The 26561-nt window shown below is 43.5% G+C and overlaps 1 protein-coding gene across 1 annotated transcript; it reads right to left on the bottom strand.

The window, feature by feature from the left end:
- Window positions 1–27: 27 nt before the first annotated feature.
- Window positions 28–16167, bottom strand: podxl (podocalyxin-like). The gene is made up of 8 exons (XM_004082963.5): window positions 15737–16167; window positions 4785–5291; window positions 4379–4581; window positions 4277–4303; window positions 3241–3367; window positions 3120–3163; window positions 2928–3044; window positions 28–2534 (listed from the first exon to the last, which is right to left on the bottom strand). Exons 1-8 carry the CDS (start codon window positions 15774–15776, stop codon window positions 2340–2342), a joined length of 1260 nt encoding a protein of 419 aa, XP_004083011.1. The 5' UTR covers window positions 15777–16167; the 3' UTR covers window positions 28–2339.
- Window positions 16168–26561: the final 10394 nt, after the last annotated feature.

The raw sequence follows: 26561 nt of genomic DNA, 5'->3' as shown, positions 1-26561 counted from the left end.
CTGGTGGCATCTCGAACCATTAACATCTTCTAAAAGGAAGTGTTTTATTATCAAATCTGAAAAGGTACAAGAACAGGTCAAAACTGTACATTCTCCAGTGTGTCAGACTCCTGTTCTTCTGCTTCATTAGCAAACAAACCTTAAATACAGAGAAACACTGATACCATGATTATGTCAACAGAAGAGCAGTGAAATAATAACAGACATTTCAGAGACATGCAGCATTGGAATACCCTTTCACACAGAAAAAAGTACATATACATGTAATGTTTTACTGAAAACCTTATGTTTATTGTCTAAAAATGGAAGGACCCACACTTTAAAATGTTCAGGACCTGCAGCTGTTTGCAGTATTCACTTGATGTTACTAGCTGACCGGTTTCTGTATCTGCTACCCAAAATGAGCTGAAGGGTGTTCAGATCAGGCGAAGCTGAAGATCTGCTGTCCCAGTAGAACCATGTGATGTCTGTGCAGAACCAACACATTGCAGATGAAAAACTCCTGTCCAGACCTCTTCAAAGCACTGACACTCTGCAGCGCTGCAAACAGGATTGGAACTGTGGACTCGGATGACTCAACAGAATCCATAATTTTGCTGAAATGATTTTAAGGTAAGAAAAAAAGGCTGATCATCTGCTCAGATCCTCCATTTTCACTGTGGTGAGACGCTAAAGTCCCTGTGAGAAGGTAAAAGCTTAAATATGATTATTTTCTGTGACAGTGTTTGGTTCCCATGTGACTGGTGATCCGGTTCTGAGGTATGTAGCTCAAGTTCAGGACTTGCTGTTCTTCATCCAGCTTTAAATGCCCACCATCTCCTCTGAACATTTTCACACCTCAGTTCTACACCATCCTTTACTCTGAAGGAGCAGAGCTGCTATGGAACATCCTGAATCCTGACTTCCATTTTCTGTTTATCTACTCTGATGATGAACCCGAATCCCAAAGACCCACTCTGATGAAAATGTTGTTTTTGCTGTTTTTCACCTGATCTTCTGGCATTTTTCTGATGATGGAGGAAAAAGATTAAAACTTCATTTCTGAGTGTTTCAGGAGTGAATCAGAGGCAGACGATTTTTTTTTAAACATAATATGCTGGGTGGGGCCAAAGTCTTCATTCGGATGGATCTACCTGCAGGCAAATAGATCCATGAACGTCTCTGTTTTCCTTGTCTGAGCTAGAATCTGGAATCTAAACTGTACAGCTGGATAGCTCTGATATCGCTCCCCGTTTTTTATGCACCGCTGATGTTAGGTTGGGGTGGGAGGGCTGGTTAGCTAGCAGGAGAGCATGTAAATAGATGCTAAGTGGGGGTGGGCTTACAGTCCCGCCCACAACTCGGAGGTGAATTTCTGTTGAACTCCTGCCGCTCTGCAGAAACTAAGTCCTAGAAAATGAGAGAGGTTTTTGATTTTAGCTAAAAACGGCATCATCGTCATTAACTAGGGACACTTAAAATAGATCAGAAGATAATGGGACTGGGACTTAAATGAGCAAAGCCTTTTGGATACAAAGTGAGCATGAAGGTTGATGATGCTTTAAAAAACTTGCCTGGATAAGAATCCAGGCAAGTTTTTCGTCAAAAAATTCAGTAAATATAATAGTTGACGGTCTCAACTAGTTTACCTGCTTTGCAGCAGAAAAACATCAATTCCTCTGGAAAATTAGGAATTTGTCTCCTGACTAGAGAACTTGATTTGTCCAGAAGCTTCTACAACCTCCACGCAGCGGCTTTCTCATCAATGACACTAAACTCCTTAGTTTTGTTGGGTGGGACCTGCATTTCCTTTAACATTTGAATTGTTGGATTCATATTTATTTGTAAAAACAATTCATAGGATCAGAGCAAGATCTTTGTGACAGATGAACTGAGTTTGAAGAAGGCCTTTTGGCCCAAAATAAAGAATTGATTGCCTTTATAATTTTTGACTGCAGTCAGCACCCTCTGTTTCTTACATAATAAGCCTTTGAGGTGCTACTATTGGCCTCAGTCTTCTGATGTAGGTCAGTTTGGGCTTTAAAAAGACAAGGATGCTGTCAGGTGTCTGAGCCTCAGTCTGACAGCTACACACTCCTGCATTCAACTTGTTAATGACCATGTCTGTCCTGCTCTTAGTGCAGAAAGGGAGAACATGCACCCCTTTTTACAAAGCAGACCCAGAATTAATATAAACAAAAAAAAAGAAGAAAAAAACCTCAAAAAATTCACACAGATTGTTTCTGAGCCTCCTCTGACGGAGAGCAGAGCGGCTTTATGTCCTCTTGGTTTATGTCTACATGACAGAATGCAAGGGCGGGGCATCCTGCCGCAGTGGCGACTGTGTCCCGGTGTGGTCCTCACAGGTGGGTGTCCTCCTCGTCAAGGATCTCCTCCTTCAACAGGTTGTCAATGGGGACGATCCAGCTGTCGTTGAACTCGCCGTTCAATGCCACTTTCTTCTCCTGCATCTCTGGTTGCACCTCCATCACTTCCAAAGTGGGGTTGTCATGGTAACCGTTCTCCACCGTCTGCAGCTCCTCAGTCAGATGTTGCTGCAGAGAGAAGAAAGTAGAACAAACAGTAGAATAAAGGAGAACAAAGTCAAACCCTCCTGGACTGATTGAAAGAAATCTTTAACTTGACTCAGATTTTGGGTTTTCCTGCTCAGATGTTTTAAACTCTGACTCTTGTTTTTTTGTACTCCTCTTATCTGACGTTTAGTCTGCGGCTTTCAGTGGTGAAGTTAGCAGCAACTTTGAAACATGTTCTAGTTAATGTTCACCCTAACATGTTACGTCTTTCAACACAGCATGGATGTGGATAATGGACCGGAAATCCAGGTTCTATATGTCAATAAACCAAAGCAGCAGCTTCTCAGAGGAAATTTCAAACCCTCCTAAAATGCCGCTGTAGCAGGTAGACTGAATCCTTAACCTTCGGCTCACCTGGTTCTCACTGTAAGGTCTGCGGTGGTGTGAGGCGCACACCGCCAGGATGATGATCATGATGAGCAGGGAGCCACAGGAGGCCAAGATGGCGATAAGTGTTTTGTTGTCTCTGGGCTTTTATAAGGAGAAAGAACAGAATGACGCGAGGTGCTCGTGCACAAACTCAGGTGTCCGTGCAGCTGCCCTCACCTTGGTGATCTCCTCATAGTAGTTGGCTGCGAGGCTGCTGTTCACTGGAAGAGAAGTCATTGTTTGCAGAAGCTTCAACCTGTGAGTATGACTGCACCTAAGAGGAAGCGCTTTCACCTACCGATAATTTCGATCCTGTCGAACACTATGCCGCCGTTTTGTTGGCGCCACTTGAAACTACAGGTTCCACTCCTCCAGTCTGGGAACAGCCGCTTGCACACCTCTCCCAGAACTTTCTGCTCCTTTTTCTGAAAGAGAAATGTCCACCTTAAGAAATCCCAGGACAGAAGGATCAGGGGCTGAGGTCAGACCTTCCTGTGGGGTGTGGGTTCATTTCTGAGGGGCTATGGAGGGACGGCTTGTGTGGCTGGCCTCAGAAAAGTAGTGTGGGAATAAAAGGAACAAGAGAAAGACAGGAAGAGGTCCTAGATACATTTTCCACTGTATTTCCTGTACTTTTTAACTATTTGTTGTAGAAATTCAGGTCACGCATGTGTGTATTTATCACACATTTATGAAAATGTTTGATATTCTTTTGCTTATAGACAGGTAAAATAAAATTGAAAAACTCAAGTTTACATCCTGTCACACAAGTGTGCTCATACATTCAGATTTGAAATTCTAAGTTTCATTTTTTTGTGTCACAACTGGACAAATGTCGCGGCCGTCTAAAAAACATGGTTTGAATTCAGATTCTTTAATAATGTTAGAACGGCAGAAACATGAATATTTGTTAGTCAGCTGTCTCATCATCGTCTTTATGTGAGGACTGTGTTCAAATCATTTTCTCTGATCTGTGGTCTGTCTTTTCTCTGGAATCCGTCTGATGGGAACAAAAAAGGCTCATTTTAAAAATCTGGTCCTTGTTTGTGAGAAGAAAACAATGTTTGATCAATAAGGTTGACTTTCAAATCTAGGACAGATGGGAGTAGATGCTTTGGGTTGGCGGGGTAAAAAGGTAGGTTAGGGGGAAGGAGAGCTAAAAGCATTCAGAAGGTGGGCTCTGTGGAAAGTCGGATTGTGGTGCAGAAAGCACCCGGTGCTCCCAGATTCTTCCATATTCAGGGGTCACACAGGGTCATGGAGCGGGGGGCTGCTGGCCCAGCTCAAAGGCAGGGTGGTGTAAAGCTTTAAATCCAAATGAGGTGCAGTCTTACCTCCAGCTGCCCGCTTGGTGGAGGAAACTGCAAAACATGAGAAAATGTTCAGTGAAAGAGGGGGGGTCCCGGTTTGCTGTCTGCCGTCATGCCTTTGCTCACATCAAACGTGTGGGACGAGGCTGGTGCCGTGGTGCCCGGGCCGACGCTCGGCAGAGGCTCGGTGTCAGCTAGGGTGTGTGACGCCTGTGTTTTGGCTGGTTCTGTCTTTGCCAGACTGGTGGTGGTGGTGGTGGAGGGTGTGGTCACAGGTGGGGGTGGGGCTTCAGATGGTGGTGCTGTAGGGGCTGTTGTTGTGGCTGGTGCTGTTACAGGATGGAGATGAGAGGAGATTCAGACAGAGTAGTCACCGTCTGGATTTGAAGGGGTTTAGCTGATCAGAAGGTGTCAGCTGTTAGTGGTCACAGCCCCCACCGCTCCCATTTTTATGCTGTCAGTGTGTTTCACATCCTAAAAAACACAGACTCTCCATCACATAAAACGACGGTCTTCCCGTCTAGCTCCTTACCTCTGCTGCCTTCTGTGTGGTTCTCTCCTGAACGGTTGGAGTATTCAGGTCTGAGGGTCGTTGTGATCATGGTGGTGGGCTTTGTGTTGAATCCTCCAGTCACTCCAGCTGTCACTCCAGCTGTCACTTCGGCCTCACCGCGCCCTGTGGTCATGTTCTCCTGTTGGCTGGTCGTTTGTACTGAAGGAAATGTGGGGGGTGGCCGAGTAGATGCGGCTTCAGTGGTAGGAAGGCCTGAGGTCACCGCAGGAGGAAGAGTGGCACTTCCAGGAGTCGGTGTCAGGACATCTGTGACAGCCGGAGCTGTAGTTACAGCTGCTTTGATGGATGTAACCGTGTCAACAGTGTCAGTTGGTTTCTGTGTCGTCGCGGGAACGGTTGTATTCAGTGGTGCTTCTGTGCTTCCTGGAGCTTTGCTGAGAACAGCAGCTGATTCAAAAGAGTCAATGGTCGACGATGTTGTAAAGTTTGAACTTTCATCTGAACAGATGCTGGAAAACAGAGAACCTGAAAAGACAAATATCTGTTTTAATCAAACAAATGGTAAATGAAACAACAAAAACACTGTATTATTATAGTAGCAAAGATTACTGATGCCGTCTCAGGTCCGAATATTTATAGTTGCTTGGTGTAGGAAGACGCAGGAGCAAGAAGGTCTGAAGCTAATCCAGAGATTAAAAGATTTAATGAAAAAAGACAACCATGAACCAACAGCTAAACCCCGACAGCTACCAAATACGCACCGACACAGAAAACAGAAAAGCAAAAACCAAACTAGTAGTTAGAGGCAGCTGTGACGGTCTCAAGGATGTAGGGGTGGGGGGCATCCAGGAGAACACACAGCCAAACTGCACAGAAACAAAACTGATGGGAACCAAAAAAAACTAAACCTAAGGGCCAATACACAACAGAGGGGTCAGCTCAAGTTCTCAGCCTCTTGAGGCAGTCTTGTTCACCTAATCAGACTTGAGCCCAGAACAGAGCAATCCCAGCAGCCAAACCAACCCAGCTCTGGGGTCATACGTCACCTCAGGTGGATCTCCTTCAATGATCCATCTTATTCTGTTTCTCTAATAATAGTGACCAGAAGAGGAAACAGCACAATGACTGTGAATGCACCACACCCTCACGTCCACCAACAACAATGATCCGGCGTGTCTATTTTTAAACAGCCTTTTCACTGCATCAGAAGAATCAGATGTTCTACTGCAGACTTTCAGAAAGGATTCAGAAAGAACTGTAGAACTTCTTTTTGAGCACTGCCTTTCTATAGAAGCGTATTTAAAAACAGGTGTTCTTTGTTCTAAGGTTTTGTGATTTCGGTTCTTTTACGGAACTACATAAACTAAGACCTCCAAACAGTCTGGGCTCTAACCTCGTCTGCTCAGGAAGAGCAATTTAAAGTTGAAAAGCCACAATATGTTCTTGTCATAGACATGATCTGTGTCTGTTCATGTCACAGTATCGCAAGTTTGTTTTGTTCTTATGCATTTATTTATTTTTTACTTTAAAACCGATCAGAGCTGAAGGCCTCTTACTTGTGCTCCATTAAGTGTTCATATTCTACTGGATGATGGAAACTTGAAAGAGGGGGAGCGCCAGGTCATCCCCATACGGAAGGTGAGGCAGCAGTGATATTTTGGGACCCCCAGACAACCACATGGGAAAGCAAGTCAAGGAAATCTCCCCGCCACATAACCCAACGTCAGCCAGCCAGACCAGGGTCAGAAGGACTGCCACAGGGGATCCCCTCTGGCACACAGAGAGCCCAAGGCCTAGCCTGGCCAGAGACCAGACCTACCTCCCCCCACCCCCAACCCCGTCAAGCAGCCCACCAACATCCAGGAGTTCTGAGCATTCCCCCACCTCAACGCCAGGCATGAACTAAAGTCCCTGCCCCAAGGGAGACACGCCCCATGCTGCTGGCAGCCACCCGCCCAAACCATGGGAAGTCTAGAAGAGAGCGGCCAGCTTGACTAAAACTGTTGTAGTCCTTAAAAATAGATAGAACAAAAAACAAAAGAAATAGTATCCATCTGCGGACACCAGTTCTAGTTGCTCAGGTGGATTTAGAGAAGTGCTTACTTATCACTTATCAGCCTGGAGTCCTCAACACCAAGTAAACTACCTAAGAAGCATTCCTAACTAAGTGCACATGTGTTGCCAGCAGCTGATGATCCTCCTGTACTTGGCAGAGGGACCCCCTCAAAAGGGCAGGTTTGCAGAGTGAAGATCAGGCAGCAGAAACGCCTGCATGGCTCCACCTGATCTGCTGCCTCCTCGAGCTGGAAGAATTTAGCTTTGAGGATTCAACTAAGGAGTTTCCATCCTCAAACCTGGACTACCGAGACCTGGAGAAAGAAGATCTTGGTTTTATCTGATGTCCTTCAGTATCACACTAAAACCTGCAGACCTTAGAGATTACTAATCTCCTGGCCCACAGCATCTGAGATAATCTGGAAGCATTTAACCCTTTGAGATCAAAATAGTTTTCATTCTGTGTGTGTTGTATGTAAAGTTAGAAACCAGCATGAATCTACAAAGACACAAGCATTCTTCAGGAATCAGACCTTTCCTCAGAGCCATCTCCGGATCCTCCTTTCATGGTTCCTGTTCTTCAGCTGCTTCTGGCTCATGCCATCTCGTCTGACACGACCTGAGCTGTCAGTGATGAAGCTGTTTTGTACCCAATGGCAGCTGGGGTTATCAACTTGGAGGCTGTTTTTACCGCACCCGTGCATTCCTGACCGCTCAGCCGCCAGAAAAACACCTCCAGACGTAAATACACCACCTGCTGCCCATCAGCAATGCCCTCCTGATGTTGCTGTTCTTTTTCCTGTGACCCTCACACATGAAGCTGGTGTCTTATGACTTAGCTTTAGTTTACTGCAGCACCACAGTAACAAAACGTTCCCATGAGACCTTGGCTTACGGATTCTTCTCTTCAAACGAATAAAAAGGACTAACCTCACTGTAGCGTTGAATCATCCTGTTTATGTCAACATTTTTTTGTGTTTCTGCATCAAACTCTTTAGTACCAAATTCCACCAGAAATGTCGACTACTACTAAACTAAAGAGGTAGCCTCCTTTTTCTCTCTCTTTTTTTTTTTTTTTTCCAAAAAGCATCTCGTCTCTTACCATCTTTTCATTTATGTATGCAATTTTTAAGAAAGTGAACCCCAGGAATGTCTGGTTAATGCACTTTGTCCCCACAGGCTTAGAAAGCAGAAGAAAGGCATGTTTTCCGTCCTTTATGCTGCACAGCTTTTAAATGAAAGCTGCTCTGAACAAACCCCCGCCTCGCCAGGACTGGGACAGTCACAGGACACCGACTAGGTGCTTGTTTCGTCAGACAGCGACAGGCAGGTTGACTGACTCACTCATGCTTCTGAGATGAACAGGTCTTTTCATTTCCTGTCTTACAAAGTGAGGAAATGAGGACGTTTCTGTTCTCTTTCCTTTTTGAAAGGGACGATGCAAATGGATGAATATGTCTAGTGACACATGTAAATATTATTTCATCCACAGTCCACATCCACAATTCAATTTCAATTTATTTATTCGAAGGATAAGCCCCTTGAGATGTGTCATCTCGTTTTCAAGGGGGTCCTCAACATACAACAAAAGATAACCCAAGAACATGAGACAATAGACCCCAAAAAAAGCCAAAAAGATATTTCAACAGTAGAGGCTTAAAAATCAATATTTACAGGAGTTTTATCGTTTTTCTTTAGGACTTTAGATTCTTCTGTATGAAGTATGTGGGGTCCGTGGTGCTGCTCTGGTCCAGTCAGCAGGCGGCTCTCTTTTCCCCATCTCCTTTCTTTATCACTTGGCTAATAGTAGGTCAGGAAACAGCCCCGACGCAATTTGGGAATTTGACTTTCCAGCTTCGATGGGCGTCATAGGTTGGTGTTGGAGAAAAGCCAGAGCAGAAGAACTCTACCAAATAACAAGTGCTGCTGCTCAGTCCCCAAAGTGACAAAATCACGAACAATTTCAGATTAGAAATGTCCTTAAACGGTTTTCTTCTCTGTGTGATGCTTGTTTGAGGTTTTCCTGGCTCTGTACATGTGAGTGGATGATCTGGGACAGTGCTATAGAAGCATCTGGGCTGAAAGCTGCTTTGCTGCTTTTCTACAATTTTTGGTAAAAAGGGAAAGTCCTGCCACAAACAGAAAAGCTTTTGTCTGGCAGCATTGGGGAAGGCCGGTGTTAACATTCACTGCGCACTCTGCTGTTTGTTTGCGTGAAAAAGGTTTAGAAGTCTGAATGCTGACTCGTCTCCTACTGCTCCTCAAACAGCACAAATCAAGCTACCAGAAAGCCAGACACGAGACGATGGGCTGAATACTGTCAGCAGTGGTTCACATGACATGAGATCCGTTTAAGATCAACCAACCACAACCCAGCTCTTGCAGGTAACTGTAGGAAAAGTGGGATTTAAACTGCAGCCCTTATTTTCACCTGAAAACTCCACGGGACGTGGAACAAGAGCTTCACTACAGCAGTCACACATCTTTTCTTTTCTAAATCTGCTAGTCTCCAGGCCTTTTCTTCCTTGAAGACAAACATGTTTGTGCGGTTGAGTGTGATAAGGAGCTGCATCTCACACAACACGATCATCTGCTCTTCCTCTGCTCGCTCCAAAGCTATCAAAAACCAAAACGTTTCCTGTGCAGCTAAATTCCTCGTTCACACATTTGACCTCATTGAGTTCAGGTCTCCTCGTCCCACAGAAAGACGGTCCACCAGGGACCCAGTACAGTTTCTTTTGTCTTTACTCTCTGCTGATCTGAAATGTAGTTTGGTCACATGCGTCCTCTGAGATGTTTCATCATATGTGATGACACGGGTGATAGCTGTCATCAGTGTTAGGAGTCTGAAGCTTCATGCAGGACAGTAAATGGTCCTATCATCCCACTGGTCTAGAGCAGCTTTGATTTAGAATCACAGGCCACACTTTTCAACAGTCAAGCCCACAACCCTGCAACCATAGGCTGCCCGCTCTACCTCTGTGCCCCTAAGAAGTACATGCGGGCCTGTTGGGTCAAAACTGCACATGCAGCCACACAAGAATGTGGCCTCCCCTCTGTGCAGACCTCCAGTGAAGCTGGGGTGTGGGGGGGGGCTGCCCCCCTACGCACGTATTTCAGCTCTTAATGGGACTGCGGACCAAAGACTACAAGACGGAGGCCATCCCTTCTTTGCTTTGTGTGCTTGTTTGAATGTTCACGCCCTCCGCCTGAATAAGACTGAGGTAAGGGGGGAAGCGGGGGGAGAGAAGTGAAGAGTAGTTGTTGTAAATCTGACGACCACATACAGATGACCGCAGTCACACGCATCACAGGCAAACAACCCCTCCCAGCAGGGTGGTGTTTATGGTCTTCATCTGCCACTAGAACGTCCATCAGGAGAACCTGCTGTGTGTCTCCCAGGACAGAGCCGCTGCTTCTGCCTGCACGGCGTCAGCAGCCTCCGAGCTGAGGGTCCGTTTGAAGAGTTACGGCCTTTGAGGTGTGCATATGACCTCCTTCACATGCACACCTCAAAGGGAGGAAGCTGCTGGTTTTATATTAATGCATGTTAGCCTTTGTTTTTTTAAACATCACTGAACATCAGCTGACCCAGCATGGGAGACTCAAAGCTTTGAAGACCCCGAACACGCGTCTCCACAAACAAAACTTGATGACCTCTACCTGAAGGTAAGATGAATGCAGAAGATGTTTAGAGAATGAGGAAGACCCACTTTCCTTCTACACACATCAGCACTTTAGTGTTTCTCCAGACAGCTGAGGAGTGAGGAGGCAGTGCTGAGACAGTCAAAGGGTGAGAAAGAATGAGGGGGAGGAAGTGTAGGTCCATGGTGGTACCAGCCTCAGCCCTGAGTAATGGATACCTGATGATGTACTGTTGCTTTCTGGGTAAAGGGAGGGAGTACCGGGTCAAAACCGAGGTGAAGGCGAGCGGCATGATCTGCAGAGCTGGACCCTGATGAAATATTTAGAGTTCCTCCCAGCAGGAAGCGCTATGTGCCGCCTTCAGGAACAGAATTCATCAAACATTGCTCCCATGACCCTCGTCATAGCTCTTAGTGGGAGTTAACCTTGTTCTGGCCTTAATTTTAAGTTTCATTAAGAACAGGATTTCTTTGGAAGGTGGTTTGATTTCACTACGTTTCAATGCCACAACGCTTTCTTGATGTTTCTATCTTCGATACCTATAGAGTCCCAACGGAACCAAACTTTCGTGCTTTCCATGAAACCCTTCCAGAATGATATCCCACTGTCTCATTTCAAGACAAATAGTGAGGCAATGGCTCAAATCCCACCTACTCAGAAGCCACATGCCTGGATACATGACTCGGCCCATTTTTAACTTTTCTTTTTTTCTCCGGTTTGTGATAGATTTTCGTGTCATGTGACTGTGATGAGGATGGGTGTTTCACAGATCCAGGCAGTCGTGTTACAATTGCAACTGGTTTATTTTTCTCCACAATTCCCCAAGTGCAATAATCCTCAGTGAAATTTTACATAGTTTGAACAGCATTACACAGGAGAGGAGCACATCCATGTCTTCCCTCATTGCCCGCCCGCGGCAACTAACCTCTCCCTCTTATATACGCTACGCCCCTCCCATTAGGCTGGATTCTGCATATTCCTCTGATTAGTCCTTTGCTTGTCATTCTGGCAATTTCTGCCACCTATTTACAAAGAAAATAAAATTAAAAAAAACATAGAATAATTCCAAACCATTTAGGAATAAATCCCTCCATCCCAAAATGCTACAAACAATAATAAATAATATATTTACATGAATAATTTGTTTTTCCCCCCCATTTGTGTGATGACGTCATTTCCGCCCACTGCTGCCGGTCGCGTCTTAACACAGCTGATCAGGTGTCGCCTCCGTTTGAAACTCGCGGTCCTTAACGGCTCCCGGTAAAGCGCATTGAGTGTGCACCCTCAACACAACCCACCCAAGGAGCGCCTGCCTCGTGACACAGCGTCTGAAAATGCGGTGAGAGGTTAATATGTGTGTAAAAACTGCGTGTGTATGCTTTTGTGTTTGTGTGTGCGTGTGCGCAGGTGACTGCATCTATAGGCGCTCCGTCACAGTGACTAAAATCAAAAACGCAAACCAAACCTGAATTTAACAGCTGTATGATTGGTTTTACGTTCAGTGATTAGTTTTACGTTGAGCTCTACGATCAGTTTTACGTTAGGCTCGATCAGTTTTACGTTCAGCTCTACAATAATTTATGTTAGGCTCTATGATCAGTTTTACGTTCAGCTCTACAATCAATTCCACGTTCGGCTCTACAATCAGTTTTATGTTCAGCTCTACAATCGGTTTTACGTTCGGCTCTATGATTGGTTTTACGTTTAGTGATCAGTTTTACGTTCATCTCTATGATCAGTTTTACATTCAGCTCTACGATAAGTTTTACGTTTGGCTCTACGATTGGTTTTTATGATCAGTGATTGGTTTTACGTTGAGCTCTACGATCAGTTTTACGTTAGGCTCTACAATATTTTACAATAGGCTCTATGATCAGTTTTACGTTCAGCTCTACAATCAATTTCACGTTCGGCTCTATGATCGGTTTTAGGTTCAGCTCTACAATCGGTTTTACTTTAGGCTCTACAATATTTTACAATAGGCACTATGATCAGTTTTACGTTAAGCTCTACAATCAATTTCACGTTCGGCTCTATGATCGGTTTTACGTTCAGCTCTACAATTGATTTTACGTTAGGCTCTACAATATTTTACGTCAGGCTCTATGATCAGTTTTACGTTCATCTCTAAAATATTTTACATTAGGCTCAATGATCAGTTTTACGTTCAGCTCTACAATCAATTCCACGTTCGGCTCTATGATCGGTTTTAAGTTCAGCTCTACAATCAGTTTTATGTTCAGCTCTACAATCGGTTTTACGTTCGGCTCTATGATTGGTTTTACGTTTAGTGATCAGTTTTACGTTCATCTCTACAATCAGTTTTAAGTTAGGCTCTATGATCAGTTTTACATTCAGCTCTACGATAAGTTTTACGTTCGGCTCTATGATCGGTTTTACGTTCAGTGATTAGTTTTACGTTGAGCTCTAAGGTCAGTTTTATGTTAGGCTCTATGATCGGTTTTACGTTCAGCTCTACAATCCGTTTTACGTTCGGCTCTATGATTGGTTTTACGTTAGGCTCTATGATCAGTATTACTTTCAGCTCTACAATCAATTTCATGTTCGGCTCTATGATCGGTTTTACGTTCAGTTATTAGTTTTACGTTCAGCTCTACAATCAATTTCATGTTCAGCTCCACAATCGGTTTTACGTTCGGCTCTATGATCGGTTTTACATTCAGCGATCAGTTGTAGGTTAGGTTCCATGATCAGTTTTACGTTCGGCTCTACAATCGGTTTTTCGTTCAGCGATCGGAGTTACGTTTAGGCATTGGTTTTGCAGAGGATGTATAATGTCAGTTATTTTTATTGAAAGAAAGACATTAACGAACTTCCGTGTAACTCGTGTCTTTTCATGATGAAGTTCATGTGGTTTTGGTTTTTATCAGCTCCTATCACAACACAAACCACATTTAGACAAATCACTGTGATTAAAATCTCAAAAGTTTGACAATTTTCCTAACAAATGTTGTTTTGGCTTTCCAACCCTTAAGACTGTTTCAGAGGTTACTCTTTTCAGTAAAAACTGGATTTATTTTAGTTTTTAGATGTCAATCCAGTACTATTTCCACTGTCCTGTGTTCCTATTCTTGAAACTGTGTGCTGGTCTTGTTGAACTTAGTCTGAGGCTAAACTGGGTCCTCAAGGTCATCTCCTGCCGGCACTCCCTTCTTGGGAGCCAGGATGTTGATGAAGTTTACCCCCCCACCACCACCTATTGTTTCTCCTCTCTCATGTGCTGCTCAGTGAAGGCGGCAGACGTGAGTGCCACCCCCACCCTCCCCACGGTCCAGAACTGCCAACAGCCCCAAAGGCCTGTTATCTTTGAGAAAATGGCCGCGTTACCCAGCTGCAGCAAAGCGAAGAGGGACAGTTGGTGTCGAGCGGAGGAAGTCCTGGAAGGAGCTGATAAGTGATGCTGCAGCTTCTTCCTGAACTCCAGACTGAGAACTAGTGTGGCTTTATCCGCTCAGACGTCTCTCTCCAAATAACTTTCATCTCTTTCAGTTCGTTTTTGAAGAAAATCTAATTTCTCAAATCACATTTTTTAGTGTCTTGTCAACAAAGTTGTCCCAAATCAAACTCAAAAGCATCTTCTAAGAACAGTAAGTTTTCTTCAGTGTGGCGGTAAGGTCCTCAAAAAAACGCAATTCAATTATTAAAACACACATTTTTAGGATTTTTACTACTTTAAAGGTTTCACTGAGGAACACAGATCTGGATTTAGAAGCAGCCGAAAGCTAAAAACAGAAGTAAATGTTCTCAGTTTGATAACAGATGGACACGCAGACAGACGGGCAGACAGGCAGGCAGACAGGCAGCGGTGCGACTGGGTGTCAGTGTACCATCACAGAGAACGGATGGATACTTCCTGATCTGGTTTTGGATCGGTTTGAATCTTGAGTCAGGAGTTCATTTTCTGAACCTCTGCAAGTTAATCACTGAATATAAGTGTGAACCCTTGCCCTCCAGAGGTGCTGCAGTCCAGACGGTAACAGTTAGTTCACCTGAACCTCTACTTGGTGAGCCGGATCTGAGCTTAAAGCCGTCACTCACTAAAGATTAGGAGAAACTGCAGAAGTTCTCTGGGTTTTCGCTCCTCCAGTGGTCAGCACCCTGCAGGTGTGAAAACTGTCAAACATTGACAGGCGGAATGGTGTCAGGACTGTTTCTTTGGGCAGAAGTGCTGACGACCAGAATGTGGAGTTTGCTGCCTGTGTTTGTTCACACGCTCAGAAAACAACCACCCCCTCTTCCCTTTGGTGATGTGTGGTTAAAAAAAAAAAACTTTTGAGTGTGTGTGTGGCGGGGGGTGTGTGTGTGTCAGGCTTCATTCTTTAGTCTCTGCTGCTTCTATCAATAAAATGTCAGGATTCTGTTTGGAGCAACAGTACTTTAGATTTCATCTACAGACGCCATCCAGCAGCTTCTTCAGCCTCTGAGGAGGACTCAGGTTCTTCAGGAGCTGACTGCTCCACTGCTAAGAAACGCTTTAACCCCTAATGATGATGAAATCAAAATGAACTGCGGTCCTTCTTTTAACTGAAAAACAGAAAGTCTATCATTCTTTGTCAAAAGGAGAAGAAGAAGAACTCTTCAGGAAAATGGTGAGAAAAAGTTTACAAAAACCAAAATCTAAACCTTTTTCGGCTCAAATGTTCAGGTCGCCTCTAGTTTTCATCTCTGTCACCCCCAGATCCTACCGGAAAATTGTTTCTTTGGCAGCAGAACCGTTATGGGTCTGAAATACTAGGCTGAACTTTGGAGGTTTTCTGTATCAAAATATTCATTTCTGTGGTTCAGAAATTAGTTGATGTTCAGAAGGAGAAGTTTGAATTTTGTATTACTGTCATTTTTTATGTCGATTTTAAGTGTTTTTGGTGTTTGTTGTTGGCCAACTCACAACTTGTCCAGTAAAAAAATTAGCTTTGCAGCCAGCATTGTCTCATTAACAGAAATGTTCATTAAAGTGCTCTGTCCCTGTTCACATATATAAATAAAAAAAGATCTACTGGTAAAAGTGAAACATTTAAGCCATGAAGTCTGACATGACAATTTAAACACAAAGCATCTTGTCTTTAACAAAAATGTAACCTTTTTTTTTTTTTAAAGAAAAGTTCTTGCTTGGCTAAGGCGCTGAGAAAACGTCCCACGTCAGGTTAGGTCAGAGCGTAACGTTATAGTGGGAACACCTGCAGCTGCAGATATAGATCCAGACCTTCAAACACTGGTGTTTAGTTTGGAGAGTTTTGTGTCATTTTACTTACTCAGAACTAGAAGCCCTGTGATCCTCAGAGTCGCTCTCATCCTGCTTCTTGTGGACCCAGCTGGATGGATCCTTCATGCAGCTCTACAACACTTCAGATGAGCTGGAAGAAGCTGCACTGATTTTCTTGCAGCGCTTTCACGCCTTTCTCCTTCAATTTCTGCTCCAAAGTGAATGATCCAGCCCCGCTTATTGTTAGCTTTTTCTTTTGCTTTTCGGCTGAAAGCAAAGAATGCTTTTGTTGCTTCTGTGCTCTCCTTCTCTGCAGTGGCGGGATTTGAAGGAGAGTGTTTCAGCCGTCTCCTTGGCTGCACCGTTGTTCCTGAGTCTGTCTCCCACAGTGTCTCTGTCCTTATTGTGCTCGCTCACTGCTGGCTCTCCTGCAAAGTGTTCAGCTGTTTGTGGACCTGCTCGGCCCTCCCCAATCACGACAAAGCAGGGGCAGACCCACACCAGTCCCATCCCAGTCCCCCTGACTCTGAATAACAGAGGAAGTGAATTCTGGTTCGTTTCTGAGAGGGTCTGTGACTCCAGGGCACAGGGGGAAACCGAAGCGGCACACAAATGGTTTGATGTCAGGAAGAGTCTGTTTGATCTGACGGCCTTCATGTGGGACCGCAGACCCTTTGTAGCTTGACAGAAACAGGACAAAGTTTCAAGCAACACATGTTTGGTCAAGTAGAGACACTGAATGACTGCTCCTCATCACTATGCTGGGCTGGACCACAGCCCGGGAGGTCTTCGCTTTTTGATTGATGTAAACATTTGGAATATGTCAAATGAATCAAAAATCCCATCATGCTGTAAGTAAACTCTGTTTTTAATCAGTTGTTCTGATTTTGAAAACTTCCATTCATGGGATCATCCCATGGGACAACAAAGAAGAACCAGGAGGAACCCAGCACAAGCAGGAGGGATTGGTGCTCATTTGCACCGGCAGCTTTCACGGTTCTTCTTTGGACGCAAGCTTTGGCAGGTGGGAGAGCTCACCTGGACTCTGGTTCCGAGCAAACGGGTCCCCTTCAGAACATCGGTCAGCTGTGTAAAGACGAAACTAGAGACAAACTCTGGAACCAGGTTCCACACATTCAGGCATACCGTTGGTGGTTAAAAAAGGCCTATATCCTGCTTTTCTTAAGCCTTTCAGGGTAAACTTTATCCACATATATGATCATTTACTACATTTGGCACACTAAAGAACCATTTTTTATTGAAATGTGAGTTATTTTGACAGCTCCATCTCTGAGGGTCCTCCTTTTACTCCTTTTGTGTGCCGCCCATTTCATGATGTCATGACGTTAAGTATATTATAATGTTCATTCCTCATGAAAAGAAACCCTAAGCGGTAATTTGATCCAGTCACATATTTCCGAGTATTCCTCTAAAAACCCGCTCTGTGAGCACCAGCCCCTCCCAACCCACAAAAATGAGTAGGTCCTCACATTATGACCTCACAAAGTGAGGAACAGTCCCTTCAAGGAAAAGTCTGCGTTGCAAGCACCGCCCCCAGGCAACAGATACACCCACTTTCTCAGTGGAGCTAGCAGTGATCGGCTAAATGCTTCCATTTTATATTAACAATATGAACGTCCATCTTTGAAAATATTCGAACGTTGTTTGTTTTGTGGGCGAAATGCAGACACACTGCCGAGGCCAACTCTAGGTTGACGTCATGAAATGGGTTGCTCCCACAAGGAGTGAAAGGTGGAGCCTCAGAGATCGAGTCGTCTTTCTTCTGGGTTGGAAAATGAACTGAGAAAATAACACATATTTCTTTTCTTTTTTTAACTCAAGTTTTATTTTTCATTTTTTTAAACAAGATATAGCACAAATGTACATGACATCAATCAAAATAAGTCTTACAAACAAAGAGAAGAAGAATAAAAAAACAAGTGAGGAGGGGGGAAGAAAATAGACATGACAGCCGCCGTTCCAGACATGAAACAGGTTATGCAATGGAAGAAAAGAGAAACACATTGATCTATATTGAGCAATTTTGACAACAGACAAAAGTGAAAACATAGAACTTATACAGAATACTACAGCACAAATTGGAAATATGCAGAGAGAAAAAAAGATTTAAAAAAAAAAAACACCACAGTTTAACGGACCTGAGGGATAGTTTTAAGTGATAGTACAAGTCTGGTTAGTTTCTACCCATTGTTTTAAATGGTAAATGGTAAATGGCGTATACTTATATAGCGCCTTTCTTCCTACAAGGACAAAGCGCTTTACAGTCACAGACCCATTCACCCAGTCACACACACATTCACACACACAGTCACACACTGGTGGTTGCTCTGCTGCCAAACACAGGCGCCCGCCTACCACCAGAGGCAAGGTGGGGTTCAGTGTCTTGCCCAAGGACGCTTCGACTCATGGGCGTGCAAGGCGGGAATCGAACCTGCAACCTTACGATCATGGGACGACCGCCCTACCGCTGCACCACGGCCGCCCCGTAAACTTTTACAACTGTTTTGAACGTTGCGTAATGTTCACAGTTTCTGATGTAAACGGGCAGTGTATTGTAAAATGTGGTGCCTCTGACGGACACCACCATTTGGCTGGATTTGGTCCTGCGTCTTTGCACTTCACAGTTGTCAGAAGTAAGAGCTTTGTCTCCCCCTCTGGTCACAGGCAGAAAACGTCTCCAGAACTCTAACCACACTACAACTCCCAGCAACCCCAGCACACACTTACTGGATGCCACACACCTGACTCTCATTCATTCATCAACCACAGCATGCTTAAGCTCTGCACTGAGTGAAGCTCAGTGTGTAATATTGTAGGTGCCACTCTGCCTTCCTTACTGAGTGGTATAGTTGGACCTGATCTGTCTCCTGACCCTGTGTCGGACTTTGTTTGACTGCTGCCTCTGAAGATCTTATACAAGCATGCCTGCCTGTCTGCCTGCCTGCCTGTCTGCCTGCCTGTCCCTGATTTAGCTTTGTGAACCTTTAGCTTGGATAATAAACCTGCTGCATTTGGATCCAGCCATCTGCCTGTTCTTGTGACAAGTCTCCTCTCTGGTTAGGGGTGTGGTGTAAATCCCTAGATTCTTTTTCTTCTGGACAAAATTATTTAGAGGTGGAGGAAGCCTATATAAAACTTAAAACATTATACAGGAAGAAGAAAACTGAATTTACAAAAAATCTTACAGTATATTTATTGAGAATGCTGCAATGGTGATACTACAAAGGCTTCCTATCAAGAGTTTTCAATTCTTTTTTTTTTTTTTAAAGAGGAATTGAAGTGGCTTTAAAATTATTGCATTTGTATGGGACCAAGTAGAGAGGCAATAGTTTAAATGACTGACCAACATTGAGGGCAAATATACTTTCGGTGCCTCAGTCGTTAAATGAGATTGTATGTTTTTAAAATTGGATAACTTGAATTTTAGAAACTTTTTTTGCATGATCTTTAAAAGTTAGGTTAGAATCAAAATGAAAATTTGAACTTTTCAACCACCTGTGTTTACTCCTCATTGATCAAGACAGTTGGCTGGTCACAGCTTAATGTCTGGCAAAAGAAAAACATGCAGTCTGTTTTTTTATGTTGAGATGAAGGCATTAGTTGATTTCAGATAGAATAGCAGCAGCTTTATCTTTTGAACATAACTGGAGAGGCCCCAATTTTGAGCCTTGAGGAACTCCCAGTGTACATGAATGAAAATTACCTATTTGTACTGCCTGTGTTGTCCGTAAGATATTATCTAAACAGAGAGCACATTCTGAGATGTTTAACCCTTGTGCTATCTTAGATGACCCCACCCTTACTTTGACGTGTTATCCCTACCATGACAAAGGTGGATAAAGGTGAAGAGGATTTCATGTAATCCATGGACACCAGTGAAGATCACAAATCATTGAAGAAAAAAGGTTCAGAGCACTGTCTAGTGGGTCTAGATGACCCAACTCGCAATGTTAAAGTGCCTAGGATAGCACAAGGGTTACGTGAATAAGTGTGTCAAGAAAGACATTGTGGCTACCTGTGTCGAAGGCATGTTTCAGGTCAAGAAAAACAGCATCCAAAAAGCCACTTTGGTTAAGTTGATATTTAACTTTTCTAGAAAGTAATTAATGGCAGTATAAGTGGAGTGACGCTTCCTCAAACCAAAGTGCATTGGGTGGAGAGGCGTTGCGCCATTGTTTAGATGTGAAATAAGACATGTTGCCACTCATTTTTCAATTACTTTTGAGATACTTGGTAAAATGCTTATTGGTCTGTGATTTTCTGGTTTTGTTCTGTCTCTTGCTTTAAATATTGGTGTAACTCTAGCAGTTTTTTGGAACTACATTGTGTTTAAGTGATAGGTTAAATAAATCTGCAATTGGGCTCAAAAGGGCACCTTCATGGATTTTAAGAAAATGTTAAGAGAGACCAAATGTATCTATAGCTTTTGAACTTTTAAAGGAAGTTATTATTTTTAACAATTAAGTTGTAATATTTCCGTTACAGTAAATAAAGAAACTTCACCCCTTGTCAAAAGCTGGGTAAATCCACTGAAAAACAGGGACAGGGGCTGTGATCCGGAAGACAGAATGAAGAATGACTAGAAGTTCTGAGCACACGATGCACAGCCATCACACTCTACAAAAGCGAAAATCCTCCAACTGAGTTTTTTAGTGATCCTCTTCATTCCATTAACGCCAGATTATTTTTAATACATTACAACCCATAGAAGTAGTGAAAGCACTGCAGGTTACTTCTATGGGTTGAAACCCCTGGACTGAGACAAAAAACGCCACGGGGGGGCTTTGATTACTGTGAGGATCATCTGTTCATTAGCATTTTTAGTCTAAATGACATTTCATTTTCTCTCTAAAAAAAGAAAAGGCAGAAGAATACAGCTTTCAACTTTAACTTCCTGAGAAGTTCAAGGAAACCACAGCAGATAGGATCAGGGGTGTGGACGTTTGTTGGGCATTTCCCACCACTGGAACAGATGAATAAAAATCTTTAGAGACCTCTCTTCAAAGACATGACGGTGAAGTCAGGAGTCATGCTTCAGATGCAGATCTGTCCGATCACACTCAGTAATCTCAGGATTACAGTGTAATGATGTGTCCGTGTGCTTTCTGGTCATTCATGTTGCTGCTCTGGGTGTGCACGTGTTCTCTGAGCTGCTGAATGAACGCTGTTCTCACTTTTTTTTGTTTGTTTTATGCTTAGGCTACTGTGTATCTACAGAACATCTTTCTGCATTTGAAACTTTTTTTTTTCCTAGGGGGGGGGCTTGCAAAAAATAATTGAGAAGCACTGTCATATTGTGTGCTTGTAAACCTCATGTGCGTATAGCAGAGGAGGAGCACCAAAGAAAATCCCCAAACAGAAAGCTAATAAACATGGATAATTTAGCGCAAACATTTAATCTCCCCCCTAAATTTGACTGGCCAAAAAGAAAAAAATGCTCGCAGTTGGTAAGTGTTAATATGGGACCCTGCATACACAGATCATTTACTAAGAGATACTAAATCCAACTTTTGTTTGTCATCAAAAAAAGGCGGTGACTGCTTCACTCACAGGTGATGAATTTTTGTCAGGTGCCCGCTCCTTTTGAGGCCCCTGATCTGTGGCAAAACAGTTGAAGCCAATTTTTAGAAACATATACTGTACTTCCTTAAGTACTGTACAATTAAACAAATTGTTAAAATAATGCATGTGCTAAATGCCCCTGGTTTACAACAGGTAGCCCATAATAAATAAAATATACAGTATAATAAGTGCTTGGAAAAAGAAAAAGAATCTAATTTGATCGTTTTAAGAACTAAAGAAGCAGGGCCACAGCATAAGATGTAAAAAATAACTTACTTAAATCATCAGAGGAAGTAAAAAGATGCAATTTGAAAAAGTATAACGGAAAGTCTGGATCATCCAGTCGACCAATACAATGAAAAACTAAAACCAATCCACATTCTATGGTCTTATGGCAGCTGATGTGCAAGAAGTTATGCAAACCAAGATGACTGTCACGACATAGATAGGTCACTGGTGAAAAAGGTATTAAACCACATTGCAACCCCCCCCCTCACATAAATCTGTGACTGTCAATCTGAACTGGACCAAAAATAATAATAAAAACATTGTCACAAAAACTATAGAGCTATTTTACTGTGGATCATAAGAAACTGGATTTCCTCATGATGATTGCCGTACATTAACATTGCGAGTTGGGTCATCTAGACCCACTAACCCTTGTGCTATCTTAGATGACCCCACCCTTACTTTGACGTGTTATTCCTACCATGACAAAGGTGGACAAAGGTGGAAAGATTTCATGTAATCCATGGACACTAGTGAAGATCACAAATCATTGAAGAAAAAAGGTTCAGAGCACTGTCTAGTGGGTCTAGATGACCCAACTCTCAATGTTAAAGTGCCTAGGATAGCACAAGGGCTAGACAGTGAGCTGAACCTTTTTTCATCAATGATTTGTGATCTTCACTGGTGTCCATGGATTACATGAAATCTTTCCACCTTTATCCACCTTTGTCATGGTAGGGAGAACACGTCAATGTAAGGGTGGGGTCATCTAAGATAGCACAAGGGATAAAGCACAATGGTGATGGGTTCAGTGATGTGGGCTACTGTGGGGGGGTGGTCTTCCCTCTTTGAGAGTTCTCTTCAGGGGTCTGCACAGCCAGCTGTTTGTTCGAAAACATTGTCCTCAGCACCAGAGTAATCCGGGCTAAAACCATCAAGTGTTGATAGCATAGCTTGCCAGGAATTTAAAGTCTTATCAGGTTCTGGGAAAGATGCATTGCTCACAAGTACTTCCAGACCTAGTGCTAAGCCTTGTTTTTGGTCAAACTGGACATTTAGCCGAAACATGTTCTTTTTGTCTACAGTAAAGGGACTCACCTGCTAGGCAGCATCTGGGTTCTTACCTGCTCCTATATTTTATATCTATCTTCCTATTCCTATTCTTTCTTGTTTGAGGTCGCGGGCGGTCGCCAAAGCATTTCACTGCACATTGTACGCTGTATGATTGTGTGTGTGACAAATAAAATTTGAATTTGAATTTGAATTCGCCTGACTGTGACTTCCATTTGATCACTTTTGAACTTCAACCAGAAGATCCCTCAGTTCTCTCAAAGCTTGGATGTCTTGTGCATTTGGCTGATGTGTGCTGTAACCTCGCTGAAGGACCAAGAATGTATCTTGTCAATCTCTTCTTCTGAGCTGTGTTTGACTCTCTGCAGCATCTCTCAAGCCTCCAAGCTGGACAAGTCTTTGGACACTTGGAGCGGATGATGCGGATGTTTCACACATGTGAACATCTGCAGTTTTATGTGCAGTGATGGGTTTAGAGCAGCAACATCAGAGTGAAACATTGGTTTTCAGCAAGGATGCACCCAGCAATGACAGGGTCTGTGTGTTTGTGAGCAGCTCAGTGAAGGAGATGACAGACGGAGAGGCCGAGGGAAGTATGTGTCACAAAACTTCCTGAAAAGCTGTGGATTTCTGCTGTCACTGCTTAACCAGGGGAAGGAGGGCGGTGTTCCTTTAAGCACTTTGATGTTTGCCTGAGGCATCATACCACATGTGTCAAACTCAAGGCCCGCCGGCCAAATGTGGCCTGCGAGAGCATAAAAGTTTTTAAATTTTTTTAAATAAAAAAATAAAAATTGGTGTGTATTTATTCATATCTAGGGGGAATTGGATTTGAAATATGGGATTGGGCAACTATATATTAGGACTTAAACACTGTCAATATAACCTAACCTGACAGAATCAAATTTAAAAGGATTTATGCTAGAGTAACAAGCAAACATATGTTTTCTATCCCACTTTAATAGTCACTTTAAAAAGTTATAGTAAATAAATAATGTGTTATTTAACATCAAGGAGTAGTTACATTTATTTTTCAGTACATTTAGTTACATGTATAAATTCTAACTGGTCCTTTGAGAACAACCACTATGCTAATGTGGCCCTCAGTGAAAATGAGTTTGACACCCCCGCATTTTACGCTGAATCCAAAACATAAATACAAAAAAGAAAGAATTTTTTTGTTTTTTTAAGACGCAAAAGTGTGTTTTCAAAAAAAGGAATGAGGCTCCTTCAAAGTAAAAGAGCGCTGCGCCCACTTGGCTGTTTTCTTTGAGAGAATTTGAATAACTGAGTCAACAGCTTGACTGACACTTCCTACTAGATGAAAACAAGTAGTGATTCCAGATTTTTGCTTCTTTTTTCAGTCTTCCCAGTCTTACTTTATGTTTTTGTGTTGATGTAGTTCGTTGTTGTTGCATCTGGCACTCTCTCTGTCTCCCTCGTGCTCGGATCACTTTCTGCTGCTGCTCATGTAACACCCCCAGCCGCCGCCACCTTGCAGACACACTCGGTGCAACCCCCCCTTCTCCTCTGCCCCTCAGCACACACCATGGACCATAAATATATACAGTACAGACCGAAAGATTTGACACACCTTCTCATTCATGTGCTCTGTACTGTGTATATATATATGTACATATACACGTCTCAGTATACATATATACTCAGACGGGGCTCCGGCTGGGTGGTGGGTGGCTAATGGGTCCTCTGAGGCCTGGCTTCATCCTTGGCCCACGTCTCGGTGTCACGCCCGATGGGCCCCATGGCTGCCGCCCGGTACAACCGAGCGTGCCTGTCCTGTGGCCTGGGGGCCCAGACACCAGGTTCACCTATGCCTCCCGGTGCCAGGGGGGGGGGCCCTCTAGATCTGGTACAGGATCTGGTTCACCTCATGAACACATGGTTCACTTCGGCAGCATGCATGTATTTCCACCCCCACATGCACGTGGACACTGCTCCCTGTCTGCTTTATCCCTCCTCCTAGCCCACAGTGTATTGACAAACAGATATCTTCCGCTCATCTTAGTGTCAGAATTTCACATGTAATATTTGTCGTCTCAGCAGATCTGGTATAATTGTTACACAGCTTAAAATAATAACTTATTCAAATCAGCGCTTGTATCCCCCACTTTCTCCACCTCTCTTCCTTTTAATCTCTTCCACCCCCCCTCACATTCTTCCCCTGTCCCTCCCCCCCACACACTAGATGTAACAAATAAATACAAAATAATAAAAAAACAAAAAGGGGTTAATACAAATTTACACTCTGGTTTTCCGAAGACATATAACCTTTTTTTGTAATAGTAAAACCTGTCCAACACAAAAAGCCTTCAGCCCTCATCTGTTTGCTCAGTTGTTGGAGAGAACAAGTTAAAAAGAAAAAAACGAGAAACCGGCTCCCAAAAAGGAGCCATCTCTTGTCGTTCACTCCAAAGAGCCGGCTCTTATAGCCCTCTCAATTTATCCAGGCTTGGGACCGGCACAGAAGCAGAGCAGGGAATAGGGAGCAGCCTGGATTGGAACCCTGGTTTCACGGACGGAAGGCGCCGCGAACCAGCACGAGCTAAACTGGCTCCATGAAACCATTCTTTAGTCTATTCTTGGTTATATTCTGGGGTCCGTTCTTGAAACCATTCTTGGGTCTATTCTTGGTTGTATGCTTGGGTCCAAAGAACACAATCAAGTGTTTGTTAGACATTAGGAGGATTAACCCTTGTACTATCCTATGACTCCACCCTTACATTGCAGGTTATCCCTACCATGACAAAGGTGGATAAAGGTGAAGAGGATTTCATGTAATCCATGGACACCAGTGAAGATCACAAATCGTTGAAGAAAAAAGGTTTAGCACACTGTCTTGTGGGGTCTAGATGACCCAACTCCCAAAGTGCCTTGGATATACTAGGGTTACACTAAACTAAAAGAAAAAGGCTTTTTGGTGAAAATTCCAAAACCAAGTGAATTTTCTGGCAGGCCACATTCTGCTACAGGGGAGCAACCATCCTTACGCCACGGCGCTCACAGTGTTGGAGGTCAAGTGCTGGCAACAGGCCGCTCTCAAGTCCGCTCTGGACATTCCTCAGCTGTGAGCTCATCTCCGTGCTGTCCGCTGCTCCAAAGGGCCTTTCCTCTCTGCGGACTGCTCCCACTTTATTAACCCGCCACAAAGAGGTGGGCATGACAGGAATGTGAGGGTGCATTCCTCCGTGAACCCCTCCTTACCCCTGTCTCTTTCCTCCGGTCACACACCCTTCTTCACAGAGCATCCCTTTTCCACATCTCATCCCGGCCTCCTCTGAAGGTTTCCTCTTTGCTCCTCTCAAAGACAAACGTACACTTTTCTGAAATTCCAAAGAGATGTCGTACCATGAAGATAAGGCACTGGCCCTCCCCATCAGTTACTGCACTTCTACAAATTCTGCAAAGATTTATGTTTGTGTTTTCAAAAAGCTGCAACACAAAGCTCAGTTCAGTCTTCTTTTGTCTGAATCTGTCCAAACATGTGTGGAAATAGGACCAGGATCTTCACGGGACATCTCTCGAGGACGTTTCCATGTACAATTCAACACTTCTAGTTTAAGATCAGACCAAAAGGAGTTTATAAAAATGACAAAAGACTTGTCATAGCCTGACAGTTGCTTTGAGTTTGGTTCTTCTTAATCAATCTGCCTTCCCTTCATGCAGTTTGGTTAAAAGTGGGTGGGATTAGATTGGAACATCTGAAGTCCATGGGTCAGGTTATGGAGATTTCAGTTTTTTTACAGCCAAATGATCACAGTCAGTGATCGGTCAGTTGTTTGCAGATGGTTTAAAATATTTGTGGTTTGATTTTTTAGGAAAATTGACTCTTTCTGTCACTCTGTAAGCAGAGCAAAGAGTCTCATCATAATGGAGCATGATAATCACCTCCAGATAACCAGGGAGAGTCTAGAGAAGCTTGCAGTAAAAATAAATCCAAACTGAAGGTAAAAGTCAGTGAAATCCAGAAAGAT

The sequence above is a fragment of the Oryzias latipes genome, chromosome 23, assembly GCF_053564925.1.
Source record: "Oryzias latipes strain Hd-rR chromosome 23, Olatipes_Hd-rR_3.1".
Taxonomy (NCBI): Eukaryota; Metazoa; Chordata; class Actinopteri; order Beloniformes; family Adrianichthyidae; genus Oryzias; species Oryzias latipes.
This window is presented reverse-complemented; position numbering and strand designations above follow the sequence as displayed.